This window comes from Pseudophryne corroboree, assembly GCF_028390025.1.
Source record: "Pseudophryne corroboree isolate aPseCor3 chromosome 10 unlocalized genomic scaffold, aPseCor3.hap2 SUPER_10_unloc_2, whole genome shotgun sequence".
Classification (NCBI taxonomy): domain Eukaryota; kingdom Metazoa; phylum Chordata; class Amphibia; order Anura; family Myobatrachidae; genus Pseudophryne; species Pseudophryne corroboree.
Window position 1 is genome coordinate 588,276 of NW_026967473.1, and position 13,541 is coordinate 601,816.

General features: G+C 59.5%; 1 protein-coding gene across 5 annotated transcripts in view; it reads right to left on the minus strand.

The window, feature by feature from the left end:
• Positions 1-13,541, minus strand: part of MTOR (mechanistic target of rapamycin kinase) — a 634,684-nt gene that overhangs the window by 273,977 nt on the left and 347,166 nt on the right. For 3 of the 5 annotated variants that reach the window (XM_063948690.1, XM_063948689.1, XM_063948688.1), the window contains exons 38-42: positions 5,582-5,714; positions 3,795-3,921; positions 3,602-3,719; positions 3,334-3,528; positions 2,373-2,473 (exon numbers count right to left, since the gene is read on the minus strand). In XM_063948690.1, the coding sequence (XP_063804760.1) occupies positions 2,373-2,473; positions 3,334-3,528; positions 3,602-3,719; positions 3,795-3,921; positions 5,582-5,714 (674 nt within the window). The remainder of the gene's footprint in view (positions 1-2,372; positions 2,474-3,333; positions 3,529-3,601; positions 3,720-3,794; positions 3,922-5,581; positions 5,715-13,541) is intronic. The other 2 variants (XM_063948692.1, XM_063948691.1) reach the window with 1 other exon arrangement.

Here is a 13,541-nt window from a genome sequence, read left to right on the forward strand (position 1 = left end):
GCATCTCACTACACACAGAGGCCGCACCAACAACATGCCTGGTAACATACTCTATGCTTCACTAGTAACACGAGGGGACATACATACAGAGCACTGGCTGCAACTCACTACACACAGAGGCCGCACCAACAACGTGCCTGGTAACATACTCTATACTTCACTAGTAACACGAGGGGACATACATACAGATCACTGGCTGCATCTCACTACACACAGAGGCTGCACCAACAACGTGCCTGGTAACATACTCTATACTTCACTAGTAACACGAGGGGACATACATACAGAGCACTGGCTGCAACTCACTACACACAGAGGCCACACCAACAACGTGCCTGGTAACATACTCTATGCTTCACTAGTAACACGAGGGGACATACATACAGATCACTGGCTGCATCTCACTACACACAGAGGCTGCACCAACAACGTGCCTGGTAACATACTCTATACTTCACTAGTAACACGAGGGGACATACATACAGATCACTGGCTGCATCTCACTACACACAGAGGCTGCACCAACAACATGCCTGGTAACATACTCTATACTTCACTAGTAACACGAGGGGACATACATACAGAACACTGGCTGCAACTCACTACACACAGAGGCCACACCAACAACGTGCCTGGTAACATACTCTATGCTTCACTAGTAACACGAGGGGACATACATACAGAGCACTGGCTGCAACTCACTACACACAGAGGCCGCACCAACAACATGCCTGGTAACATACTCTATACTTCACTAGTAACACGAGGGGACATACATACAGATCACTGGCTGCATCTCACTACACACAGAGGCCGCACCAACAACATGCCTGGTAACATACTCTATGCTTCACTAGTAACACGAGGGGACATACATACAGAGCACTGGCTGCATCTCACTACACACAGAGGCCACACCAACAACGTGCCTGGTAACATACTCTATGCTTCACTAGTAACACGAGGGGACATACATACAGAACACTGGCTGCAACTCACTACACACAGAGGCCACACCAACAACGTGCCTGGTAACATACTCTATGCTTCACTAGTAACACGAGGGGACATACATACAGAGCACTGGCTGCAACTCACTACACACAGAGGCCGCACCAACAACATGCCTGGTAACATACTCTATACTTCACTAGTAACACGAGGGGACATACATACAGATCACTGGCTGCATCTCACTACACACAGAGGCCGCACCAACAACATGCCTGGTAACATACTCTATGCTTCACTAGTAACACGAGGGGACATACATACAGAGCACTGGCTGCATCTCACTACACACAGAGGCCACACCAACAACGTGCCTGGTAACATACTCTATGCTTCACTAGTAACACGAGGGGACATACATACAGAGCACTGGCTGCAACTCACTACACACAGAGGCCGCACCAACAACATGCCTGGTAACATACTCTATACTTCACTAGTAACACGAGGGGACATACATACAGATCACTGGCTGCATCTCACTACACACAGAGGCCGCACCAACAACATGCCTGGTAACATACTCTATGCTTCACTAGTAACACGAGGGGACATACATACAGAGCACTGGCTGCATCTCACTACACACAGAGGCCACACCAACAACGTGCCTGGTAACATACTCTATGCTTCACTAGTAACACGAGGGGACATACATACAGAGCACTGGCTGCAACTCACTACACACAGAGGCCACACCAACAACGTGCCTGGTAACATACTCTATACTTCACTAGTAACACGAGGGGACATACATCATATTGTTCTGGCTGATCACACACACAGCTATTATCACAATGTCAAGCTGCATCCACCACCCAGGTAACAGACAATGCTACACACACACACACACACACACACACACACACACACACACACACACACATACACACACACACACACACACACATACACACACACACACACACACACACACACATACACACACACACACACACACACACATACACACACACACATACACACACACACACACACACACATACACACACACACACCACTACACACACACACATACACACACATACACACATATACACACACACACACACACACACACACACACACACATACACACACACACACCACTACACACACACACACACACACACACACACACACACACACACACACATACACACACACACACCACTACACACACACACATACACACACACACACACACACACACACACACACACACACACACACAGTCAGCGAGCATCTAGTAACTGATTTCAGATCACTGAGGAACGTGTGCCCATCTGTCAGTATGCCGCACGGCTGGGCACAGAGACGGCTGGAGGATAGAGCGTGGGAAGGCGGCAGGTGACTCTTACCTCAGGGTGTCCTGCAGGTTGTTTCCCCGTGAGAGAGAGATGGAGCGGAAGAATCCCTGCACGGCTGGCACGGTGTACTGCAGGAGGGTGTGAGAGATATCCTGTGTACAAAGCAGAGCCTTGGTCATATGGCGGAATGTAAATCACAAAGCACAATTCACTCCGCTTCCCTTCTAGGGCCCACTCACCATGATATGGGGTCAGTGCTGGCTGGGAACACACGGTGAGGCGAGCGCACACTCCTGTATTGCTGCCACAACCCAGAGAGGAGCCAGTGGGCGGTACAGGAGGTGCCAGGCAGAGCCAGAGGGCAGTGTCAGTGGGCAGTGCCAGGCAGAGCCAGCGGGCAGTGTAAGGCAGAGTCAGTGGGCAGTGTCAGTGGGCAGTGCCAGGCAGAGTCAGTGGGCAGTGCCAGTGGGCAGTGCAAGGCAGAGTCAGTGGGCAGTGCCAGGCAGAGTCAGTGCCAGGCAGAGTTAGTGGGCAGAGTCAGTGGTCAGTGCCAGGCAGAGTCAGTGGGCAGTGCCAGGCAGAGTCAGTGCCAGGCAGAGTCAGTGGGCAGTGCCAGGCAGAGTCAGTGCCAGGCAGAGTCAGTGGGCAGTGCCAGGCAGAGTCAGTGGGCAGTGCCAGTGGGCAGTGCAAGGCAGAGTCAGTGGGCAGTGTAAGGCAGAGCCAGTGGGAAGTGTAAGGCAGAGTCAGTGGGCAGTGCCAGTGGGCAGTGCAAGGCAGAGTCAGTGGGCAGTGCCAGGCAGAGTCAGTGCCAGGCAGAGTTAGTGGGCAGAGTCAGTGGGCAGTGCCAGGCAGAGTCAGTGGGCAGTGCCAGGCACATTTGCTGAGTGCAGCACTGAAGTGCTAGAACTGAAGCATGAGGCTTGGAAATACTGCTGCTTCCTAATGAGCTGATTGGGGCTGAGGAAACATTCATCAGTCTCCCCCCAACCCCCATGCCTCACACAAGTCATACCTCTGGTGGCTTCTTCTGTACAGGAGAGGGCAAGGGACTATTCTCCGGGCTGTCTCCTTCACTTTCACTTTCGCTGCCCTCCGTGTTGGCGCTGGCATTGCTTGGGTGGCGGACCTTCTTCTCCTCCCGCGGGTGGTTTTGGTGTTTGAAGTGTAGCACTGCCTCAAAGTTCATGACAGCCCAAGCGTGCCAGGCCTACAAGACAGACAGCGCCATTAAGGAATGAGGAACCAGATGCGCAGCGCGGTCCCCAGCCGCAGGCTCTCACCTTGTACCAGTTGTGGTCATGCTCTGTGGCAGCGTTGTAGTACTCCAGAACGTTGGGGATTGTACACTCATTAATACCTTGCAAATTCAGCTGCCATTCACCGAGTTTCAGAAAACACCTAGGAGAAGAAGTGGAGATTAGATCGGACGCCATCCAGCCGACGCCAGGGGAGGCAGCGGGCACCGAGGCTGACCTGGCCATCAGCTTCTGCAGCTCCTGCTTACGCTGCGGGTCATCTGCGAGGTGCTGCGCCTGCAGCTGGACATTATTCACAAACTTCTGCATGTGCTGGAACGCCTCAATCTGTGTCGCACGAGGGGCATGTGGGAGGAAGAGACAGGAAGAGAAATTCAAATGGACAAAGTAGAAAATAAATGACGGGGGGCGTAACCAAAGGCTGGAGAGATGAAACTGATTGGAGGAGCAGAGAGACGCGTCATACGGTGTGTGCAATATGACGTGTGCATGTCTCTCGTTACACCAAACCATTCACACGTTTCCCCGGTATAAAACAAATCTCTAACAATCCTGAAGGTGCAAATAACCGTTCCCTCCCTCCATCAGCCCCGGCTGCAGTGTGATGGCACCGCTCCCTCCCTTCATCAGCCCGGCTGCAGTGTGATGGCACCGCTCCCTCCCTTCATCAGCCCCGGCTGCAGTGTGATGGCACCGCTCCCTCCCTTCATCAGCCCCGGCTGCAGTGTGATGGCACCGCTCCCTCCCTTCATCAGCCCCGGCTGCAGTGTGATGGCACCGCTCCCTCCCTTCATCAGCCCGGCTGCAGTGTGATGGCACCGCTCCCTCCCTCCATCAGCCCGGCTGCAGTGTGATGGCACCGCTCCCTCCCTTCATCAGCCCCGGCTGCAGTGTGATGGCACCGCTCCCTCCCTTCATCAGCCCGGCTGCAGTGTGATGGCACCGCTCCCTCCCTCCATCAGCCCCGGCTGCAGTGTGATGGCACCGCTCCCTCCCTTCATCAGCCCAGCTGCAGTGTGATGGCACCGCTCCCTCCCTTCATCAGCCCGGCTGCAGTGTGATGGCACCGCTCCCTCCCTTCATCAGCCCCGGCTGCAGTGTGATGGCACCGCTCCCTCCCTTCATCAGCCCGGCTGCAGTGTGATGGCACCGCTCCCTCCCTCCATCAGCCCGGCTGCAGTGTGATGGCACCGCTCCCTCCCTTCATCAGCCCCGGCTGCAGTGTGATGGCACCGCTCCCTCCCTTCATCAGCCCGGCTGCAGTGTGATGGCACCGCTCCCTCCCTTCATCAGCCCGGCTGCAGTGTGATGGCACCGCTCCCTCCCTTCATCAGCCCCGGCTGCAGTGTGATGGCACCGCTCCCTCCCTTCATCAGCCCGGCTGCAGTGTGATGGCACCGCTCCCTCCCTCCATCAGCCCGGCTGCAGTGTGATGGCACCGCTCCCTCCCTCCATCAGCCCGGCTGCAGTGTGATGGCACCGCTCCCTCCCTCCATCAGCCCGGCTGCAGTGTGATGGCACCGCTCCCTCCCTCCATCAGCCCCGGCTGCAGTGTGATGGCACCGCTCCCTCCCTTCATCAGCCCGGCTGCAGTGTGATGGCACCGCTCCCTCCCTCCATCAGCCCCGGCTGCAGTGTGATGGCACCGCTCCCTCCCTTCATCAGCCCCGGCTGCAGTGTGATGGCACCGCTCCCTCCCTTCATCAGCCCCGGCTGCAGTGTGATGGCACCGCTCCCTCCCTTCATCAGCCCCGGCTGCAGTGTGATGGCACCGCTCCCTCCCTTCATCAGCCCGGCTGCAGTGTGATGGCACCGCTCCCTCCCTCCATCAGCCCGGCTGCAGTGTGATGGCACCGCTCCCTCCCTTCATCAGCCCGGCTGCAGTGTGATGGCACCGCTCCTTCCCTTCATCAGCCCTGTGTCTGCTCCCAGCCAGCGGAACCTCTGAGTCACTCTTCAGTCTGTGTTCCCAGCTACACACACAGCACGGGTGCACGCTCAGTACCTTTCGCGTACTCTTCCACATGTACTTCATGTAGGCATAGGTGACCTGCGGGTGAGCGGTGGGTAAGGGCTGGTCGCTCTCCAGCGCTGGGTCCACACCCAGCAGCATCACTAATGTCTTGTGTGACAGCGCCTGCGGAGGGAAAGAAGCAGAATACACTCTTACGGCCTGAACTGGGTGACACATCAACAGGCTGCAATCACATACACAACACACAGATAATGTCATGGCAGCACTGATGTCAGCTACAAGACGTGGCTGTCACTGTTTCTGCTTTGCTCCAGGCGATTCAGTAGGAATTCCCCACTGTCAGGTTCCCGGCGGTCAGGAGACTGACGCCGGAATCCCGACACTGAGTATAGCAGCTGCGCTCACCACACTTCGGTATCGGTGGCAAGCGAGTTCCCCCTCAGGTGGTGGCGTGGACCACCACCCTACAGGGAATACTGGGCCTCTGTCAGGATTTTGCATATAGGTGAGCTGGGAGAGAGCAGAGAGGGCCGGGAGAGGGCAGGGAGAGAGCCGCGGGAGGGCAGGGAGAGAGCCGCGGGAGGGCAGGGAGAGAGGGAGGGCAGGGAGAGAGCCGCGAGAGGGCAGGGAGAGAGCCGCGATAGGGCAGGGAGAGAGCCGCGAGAGGGCAGGGAGAGAGCCGCGAGAGGGCAGGGAGAGAGCCGCGAGAGGGCAGGGAGAGGGGAGAGCCGCGGGAAGACAGGGAGAGCCGCGGGAGGGCAGGGAGAGTGGCGCGGGAGGGCAGGGAGAGTGGCGCGGGAGGGCAGGGAGAGTGGCGCGGGAGGGCAGGGAGAGTGGCGCGGGAGGGCAGGGAGAGTGGCGCGGGAGGGCAGGGAGAGTGGCGCGGGAGGGCAGGGAGAGTGGCGCGGGAGGGCAGGGAGAGTGGCGCGGGAGGGCAGGGAGAGTGGCGCGGGAGGGCAGGGAGAGTGGCGCGGAGAGAGGCACGGGAGGGCAGGGAGAGTGGCGCGGGAGGGCAGGGAGAGTGGCGCGGGAGGGCAGGGAGAGTGGCGCGGGAGGGCAGGGAGAGTGGCGCGGGAGGGCAGGGAGAGTGCCGCGGGAGGGCAGGGAGAGAGCCGCGGGAGGGCAGGGAGAGAGCCGCGGGAGGGCAGGGAGAGGGGAGAGCCGCGGGAGGGCATGGGAGAGAGCCGCGGGAGGGCAGGGAGAGAGCCGCGGGAGGGCAGGGAGAGGGGGAAGCCGCGGGAGGGCATGGGAGAGGCGCGGGAGGGCAGGAAGAGAGCCGCGAGAGGGCAGGGAGAGAGCCGCGAGAGGGCAGGGAGAGAGCCGCGAGAGGGCAGGGAGAGAGCCGCGGGAGGGCAAGGAGAGAGCCGCAAGAGGGCAGGGAGAGAGCCGCGGGAGGGCAGGGAGAGAGCCGCGAGAGGGCAGGGAGAGGGGAGAGGCGCGGGAGGGCAGGGAGAGGCGCGGGAGGGCAGGGAGAGTGGCGCGGGAGGGCAGGGAGAGTGGCGCGGGAGGGCAGGGAGAGTGGCGCGGGAGGGCAGGGAGAGTGGCGCGGGAGGGCAGGGAGAGTGGCGCGGGAGGGCAGGGAGAGTGGCGCGGGAGGGCAGGGAGAGTGGCGCGGGAGGGCAGGGAGAGTGGCGCGGGAGGGCAGGGAGAGTGGCGCGGGAGGGCAGGGAGAGTGGCGCGGGAGGGCAGGGAGAGTGGCGCGGGAGGGCAGGGAGAGAGGGAGGGCAGGGAGAGAGGGAGGGCAGGGAGAGAGGGAGGGCAGGGAGAGAGCCGCGGGAGGGCAGGGAGAGAGCCGCGAGAGGGCAGGGAGAGAGCCGCGAGAGGGCAGGGGAGAGCCGCGAGAGGGCAGGGAGAGAGCCGCGAGAGGGCAGGGAGAGAGCCGCGAGAGGGCAGGGAGAGAGCCGCGAGAGGGCAGGGAGAGAGCCGCGAGAGGGCAGGGAGAGAGCCGCGAGAGGGCAGGGAGAGGGCAGGTAGAGGGCAGGGAGAGAGCCGCGAGAGGGCAGGGAGAGAGCCGCGAGAGGGCAGGGAGAGAGCCGCGAGAGGGCAGGGAGAGAGCCGCGAGAGGGCAGGGAGAGAGCCGCGAGAGGGCAGGGAGAGGGCCGCGAGAGGGCCGGGAGAGGGGAGAGCCGCGGGAGGCCAGGGAGAGGCGCGGGAAGACAGGGAGAGGCGCGGGAAGACAGGGAGAGGCGCGGGAGGGCAGGGAGAGAGCCGCGGGAGGGCAGGGAGAGGGGAGAGCCGCGGGAGGGCAGGGAGAGGCGCGGGAAGACAGGGAGAGGCGCGGGAGGGCAGGGAGAGTGGCGCGGGAGGGCAGGGAGAGGCGCGGGAGGGCAGGGAGAGAGCCGCGGGAGGGTAGGGAGAGAGCCGCGGGAGGGCAGGAAGAGAGCCGCGGGAGGGCAGGGAGAGAGCCGCGAGAGGGCAGGGAGAGAGCCGCGAGAGGGCAGGGAGAGAGCCGCGAGAGGGCAGGGAGAGGGGAGAGCCGCGGGAGGGCAGGGAGAGGCGCGGGAGGGCAGGGAGAGAGCCGCGGGAGGGCAGGGAGAGAGCCGCGGGAGGGCAGGGAGAGAGCCGCGGGAGGGCAGGGAGAGAGCCGCGGGAGGGCAGGGAGAGAGCCGCGGGAGGGCAGGGAGAGAGCCGCGGGAGGGCAGGGAGAGAGCCGCGGGAGGGCAGGGAGAGAGCCGCGGGAGGGCAGGGAGAGAGCCGCGAGAGGGCAGGGAGAGAGCCGCGAGAGGGCAGGGAGAGAGCCGCGAGAGGGCAGGGAGAGAGCCGCGAGAGGGCAGGGAGAGAGCCGCGAGAGGGCAGGGAGAGGGCCGCGAGAGGGCAGGGAGAGGGCCGCGAGAGGGCAGGGAGAGGGCCGCGAGAGAGCCGCGAGAGGGCAGGGAGAGAGCGGGCAGGGAGAGAGCCGCGAGAGGGCAGGGAGAGAGCCGCGAGAGGGCAGGGAGAGAGCCGCGAGAGGGCAGGGAGAGAGCCGGGAGAGGGCCGGGAGAGGGCCGCGAGAGGGCAGGGAGAGGGGAGAGCCGCGGGAGGCCAGGGAGAGGCGCGGGAAGACAGGGAGAGGCGCGGGAAGACAGGGAGAGGCGCGGGAAGACAGGGAGAGAGCCGCGGGAGGGCAGGGAGAGAGCCGCGGGAGGGCAGGGAGAGAGCCGCGGGAGGGCAGGGAGAGGGGAGAGCCGCGGGAGGGCAGGGAGAGGCGCGGGAAGACAGGGAGAGGCGCGGGAGGGCAGGGAGAGTGGCGCGGGAGGGCAGGGAGAGGTGCGGGAAGACAGGGAGAGGCGCGGGAGGGCAGGGAGAGTGGCGCGGGAGGGCAGGGAGAGGCGCGGGAGGGCAGGGAGAGGCGCGGGAGGGCAGGGAGAGAGCCGCGGGAGGGCAGGGAGAGAGCCGCGGGAGGGCAGGGAGAGAGCCGCGAGAGGGCAGGGAGAGGGCCGCGAGAGGGCAGGGAGAGGGCCGCGAGAGGGCAGGGAGAGGGCCGCGAGAGGGCAGGGAGAGGGCCGCGAGAGGGCAGGGAGAGGGCCGCGAGAGGGCAGGGAGAGAGCCGCGAGAGCCGCGGGAGGGCAGGGAGAGGCGCGGGAGGGCAGGGAGAGAGCCGCGGGAGGGCAGGGAGAGAGCCGCGGGAGGGCAGGGAGAGAGCCGCGAGAGGGCAGGGAGAGAGCCGCGAGAGGGCAGGGAGAGAGCCGCGAGAGGGCAGGGAGAGAGCCGCGAGAGGGCAGGGAGAGAGCCGCGAGAGGGCAGGGAGAGAGCCGGGAGAGGGCAGGGAGAGGGCAGGGAGAGAGCCGGGAGAGAGCCGCGAGAGGGCAGGGAGAGAGCCGGGAGAGGGCAGGGAGAGAGCCGCGAGAGGGCAGGGAGAGAGCCGCGAGAGGGCAGGGAGAGAGCCGCGAGAGGGCAGGGAGAGGGGAGAGCCACAAGAGGGCAGGGAGAGGGGAGAGCCACAAGAGGGCAGGGAGAGGCACGGGAGGGCAGGGAGAGGCGCGGGAAGACAGGGAGAGGCGCGGGAAGACAGGGAGAGGCGCGGGAAGACAGGGAGAGGCGCGGGAAGACAGGGAGAGGCGCGGGAAGACAGGGAGAGGCGCGGGAAGACAGGGAGGGCAGGGAGAGGCGCGGGAGGGCAGGGAGAGGCGCGGGAGGGCAGGGAGAGGCGCGGGAGGGCAGGGAGAGGCGCGGGAGGGCAGGGAAAGGCGCGGGAGGGCAGGGAAAGGCGCGGGAGGGCAGGGAGTGAGGCGCGGGAGGGCAGGGAGAGGCGCGGGAGGGCAGGGAGAGGCGCGGGAGGGCAGGGAGAGGCGCGGGAGGACAGGGAGGGCAGGGAGAGGCGCGGGAGGGCAGGGAGTGAGCCGCGGGAGGGCAGGGAGAGGCGCGGGAGGGCAGGGAGAGGCGCGGGAGGGCAGGGAGAGGGGAGAGCTGCGGGAGGGCAGGGAGAGCCGCGGGAGGGCAGGGAGTGTAATAGCTCCCCTCCCTATAAGCTGAGCTACGTGAAGAAGGGGATAATGAGAATCCCAATGATGTCTGTGCTAAGCAGACATGGGCTGCTCGCTCCTGAGGACATAAGGCTTGGTGTGCAGTGTGGCTGTGACACAGGGACAGGACAGGAAATATGAATGGCTACTGGTGGAAATTTCAGAAAGGCGATATTAGCATTTATTTCCTTTTATGTAACATGTGATAAGAGGTTCTACAATACTTTGTGTTATGAATGTAATTATATTTTAGGGCAGTGAGCCCTGAAGTGGGCGTTACCGTGCCACAGGCCAGCAGGATTGCCCTGAGGTGGGACCTAAAAGGGAATCAGGGCAGCACTGAAGGGATGAGCATCAAATATGGCTGAAGCAGAGCGCTGGCACGGGTTGGAGCGACGCCGGCGCAGCCTGAGACCTCGGGTGAGGAGAGTGGGGGAGGGTAAGTGCTGCTGGAGAATATTGGAGGGAAGGCCCAGGAACTCCCCGAGCAGCGACACTGAATAGGAATGGAAACCTGCCTCGCTGTTCTCTTCTAGATTGAATAGATATTTTGATTGCATTATTTTATGTGTAATACTGGTTTGTTATTAATTAAACAAAAACTTTAATCTAAAGTAAGAAAAGTTTGTTTTGTTCAATGGTCTCAGTGAACACTGGGATGCATTCATGGAACCAAGGGGGGTCATTCTCAGTTGATTGCTCGCTAGCTACTTTTTGCAGCGCTGCGATCAGATAGTCGCCACCCACGGGGGAGTGTATTTTAGCTTTGCAAGTGTGAGAACGCCTGTGCAGCCGAGCAAACTAAAAAGTTTTGTGCAGTTTCTGAGTAGCTTTGGACTTACTCAGCCGCTGCGATCACTTCAGTCTTTTTGGACCCGGAATTGACGTCAGACACCCGCCCTGCAAACGCCTGGACACGCCTGTGTTTTTCCAACCACTCCCAGAAAACGGTCAGTTGACACCCACAAAAGCCCTCTTCCTGTCAGTCTCCTTGCGATCGGCTGTGCGGATGGATTCTTCGTTAAATCCATCGCCCAGCAACGATCCTCTTTGTACCCGTACGACGCACCTGCGCAGTTTTGCTGAGTTTTAACCTGATCGCAGCACTGCAAAAATCGAGCGATGGCTGGCAGCAAGTCCCCAGGTTACATGCTGCTCTGTGTGACACTACTGTACAGGAGAGAGAGGGGCTCTTCTCTAACATGGTACAAGTCGCCCAGATCTCCAGCTCACAAGTTGATAGGTTAGAAGTAACTTTAATATAGTGTGAAAGGGAAGGCGTGCTTTCACATGAGGTTAGTGTGGAGCAGCATTGTGTAATGAGATCCAGTCCAGGATTTCCCAGGGTCAGTGGTAAGCCATGTACAAGGCTAATTAGCAGCACCTGACATCTGCCTTTAAAGTTGTGTCAGTGCAGAGCCACAGGGCTTCTGATGGTGACCCAGTCGCCCGGATGGGGGTGTGGGGATACGATAGGAAGCTATATGGATGTGAGCTGCCATGCTGTGACGTGTAAACTGTATGTACCTAACCTGATGCTGTGTCCCTGCCTGAGAATAGATGAACTGCTGGAACCTGTGATCATTTACACAGTGTTGTATTTTCACCAGACTGCTGGAAAAAATAAGAATTTACTCACCGGTAATTCTATTTCTCGTAGTCCGTAGTGGATGCTGGGTACTCCGTAAGGACCATGGGGAATAGACGGGCTCCGCAGGAGACTGGACACTCTAAAGAAAAGATTAGGTACTATATCTGGTGTGCACTGGCTCCTCCCTCTATGCCCCTCCTCCAGACCTCAGTTAGGGAAACTGTGCCCGGAAGAGCTGACACAACAAGGAAAGGATTTGGAATCCAGGGTAAGACTCATACCAGCCACACCAATCACACTGTATCACTCGTGATAACATACCCAGTTAACAGTATGAACAACAACTGAGCCTCACTCAATAGATGGCTCATAACAAAACCCTATAGTTAAGCAATAACTATATACATGTATTGCAGAGAGTCCGCACTTGGGACGGGCGCCCAGCATCCACTACGGACTACGAGAAATAGAATTACCGGTGAGTAAATTCTTATTTTCTCTGACGTCCTAGTGGATGCTGGGTACTCCGTAAGGACCATGGGGATTATACCAAAGCTCCCAAACGGGCGGGAGAGTGCGGATGACTCTGCAGCACCGAATGAGCAAACTCCAGGTCCTCCTCAGCCAGGGTATCAAACTTGTAGAATTTTGCAAAAGTGTTTGATCCCGACCAAGTAGCAGCTCGGCAAAGTTGTAAAGCCGAGACCCCTCGGGCAGCCGCCCAAGATGAGCCCACCTTCCTCGTGGAATGGGCTTTTACAGATTTAGGATGCGGCAGTCCAGCCGCAGAATGTGCAAGTTGAATCGTGCTACAGATCCAGCGAGCAATATAGTCTGCTTAGAAGCAGGAGCACCCAGCTTGTTGGGTGCATGCAGGATAAACAGCGAGTCGGTTTTCCTGACTCTAGCCGTCCTGGAAACAGATTTTCAGGGCCCGGACTACGTCCAGCAACTTGGAATCCTCCAAGTCCCGAGTAGCCGCAGGCACCACAATAGGTTGGTTCACATGAAACGCCGATACCACCTTTGGGAGAAATTGGGGACGAGTCCTCAATTCTGCCCTGTCCATATGGAAGATCAGATAAGGGCTTTTACAGGACAAAGCCGCCAATTCTGACACACGCCTAGCTGAGGCCAAGGCCAACAGCATGACTACCTTCCACGTGAGATACTTCAACTCCACGGTCTGAAGTGGCTCAAACCAATGTGATTTTAGGAAATCCAACACAACGTTGAGATCCCAAGGTGCCACTGGATTCACAAAAGGGGGCTGAATATGCAGCACTCCCTTAACAAACGTCTGAACTTCAGGCAGTGAAGCCAGTTCTTTTTGAAAGAAAATAGACAGGGCCGAAATCTGGACTTTAATGGATCCCAATTTTAGGCCCATAGTCACTCCTGACTGTAGGAAGTGCAGAAATCGACCCAGCTGAAATTCCTCTGTTGGGGCCTTCCTGGCCTCACACCAAGCAACATATTTTCGCCATATGCGGTGATAATGTTTTGCTGTCACATCCTTCCTAGATTTAATCAGCGTAGGAATGACTTCCTCTGGAATGCCCTTTTCCATTAGGATCCGGCGTTCAACCGCCATGCCGTCAAACGCAGCCGCGGTAAGTCTTGGAACAGACAGGGCCCCTGCTGCAGCAGGTCCTGTCGGAGCGGCAGAGGCCAAGGGTCCTCTGAGATCATTTCTTGTAGTTCCGGGTACCAAGTTCTTCTTGGCCAATCCGGAACGATGAGTATAGTTCTTACTCCTCTCTTTCTTATTATCCTCAGTACCTTTGGTATGAGAGGAAGAGGAGGGAACACATAAACCGACTGGTACACCCACGGTGTCACTAGAGCGTCCACAGCTATCGCCTGAGGGTCCCTTGACCTGGCGCAATATCTTATTAGCTTTTTGTTGAGGCGGGACGCCATCATGTCCACCTGTGGCCTTTCCCAACGATTTAC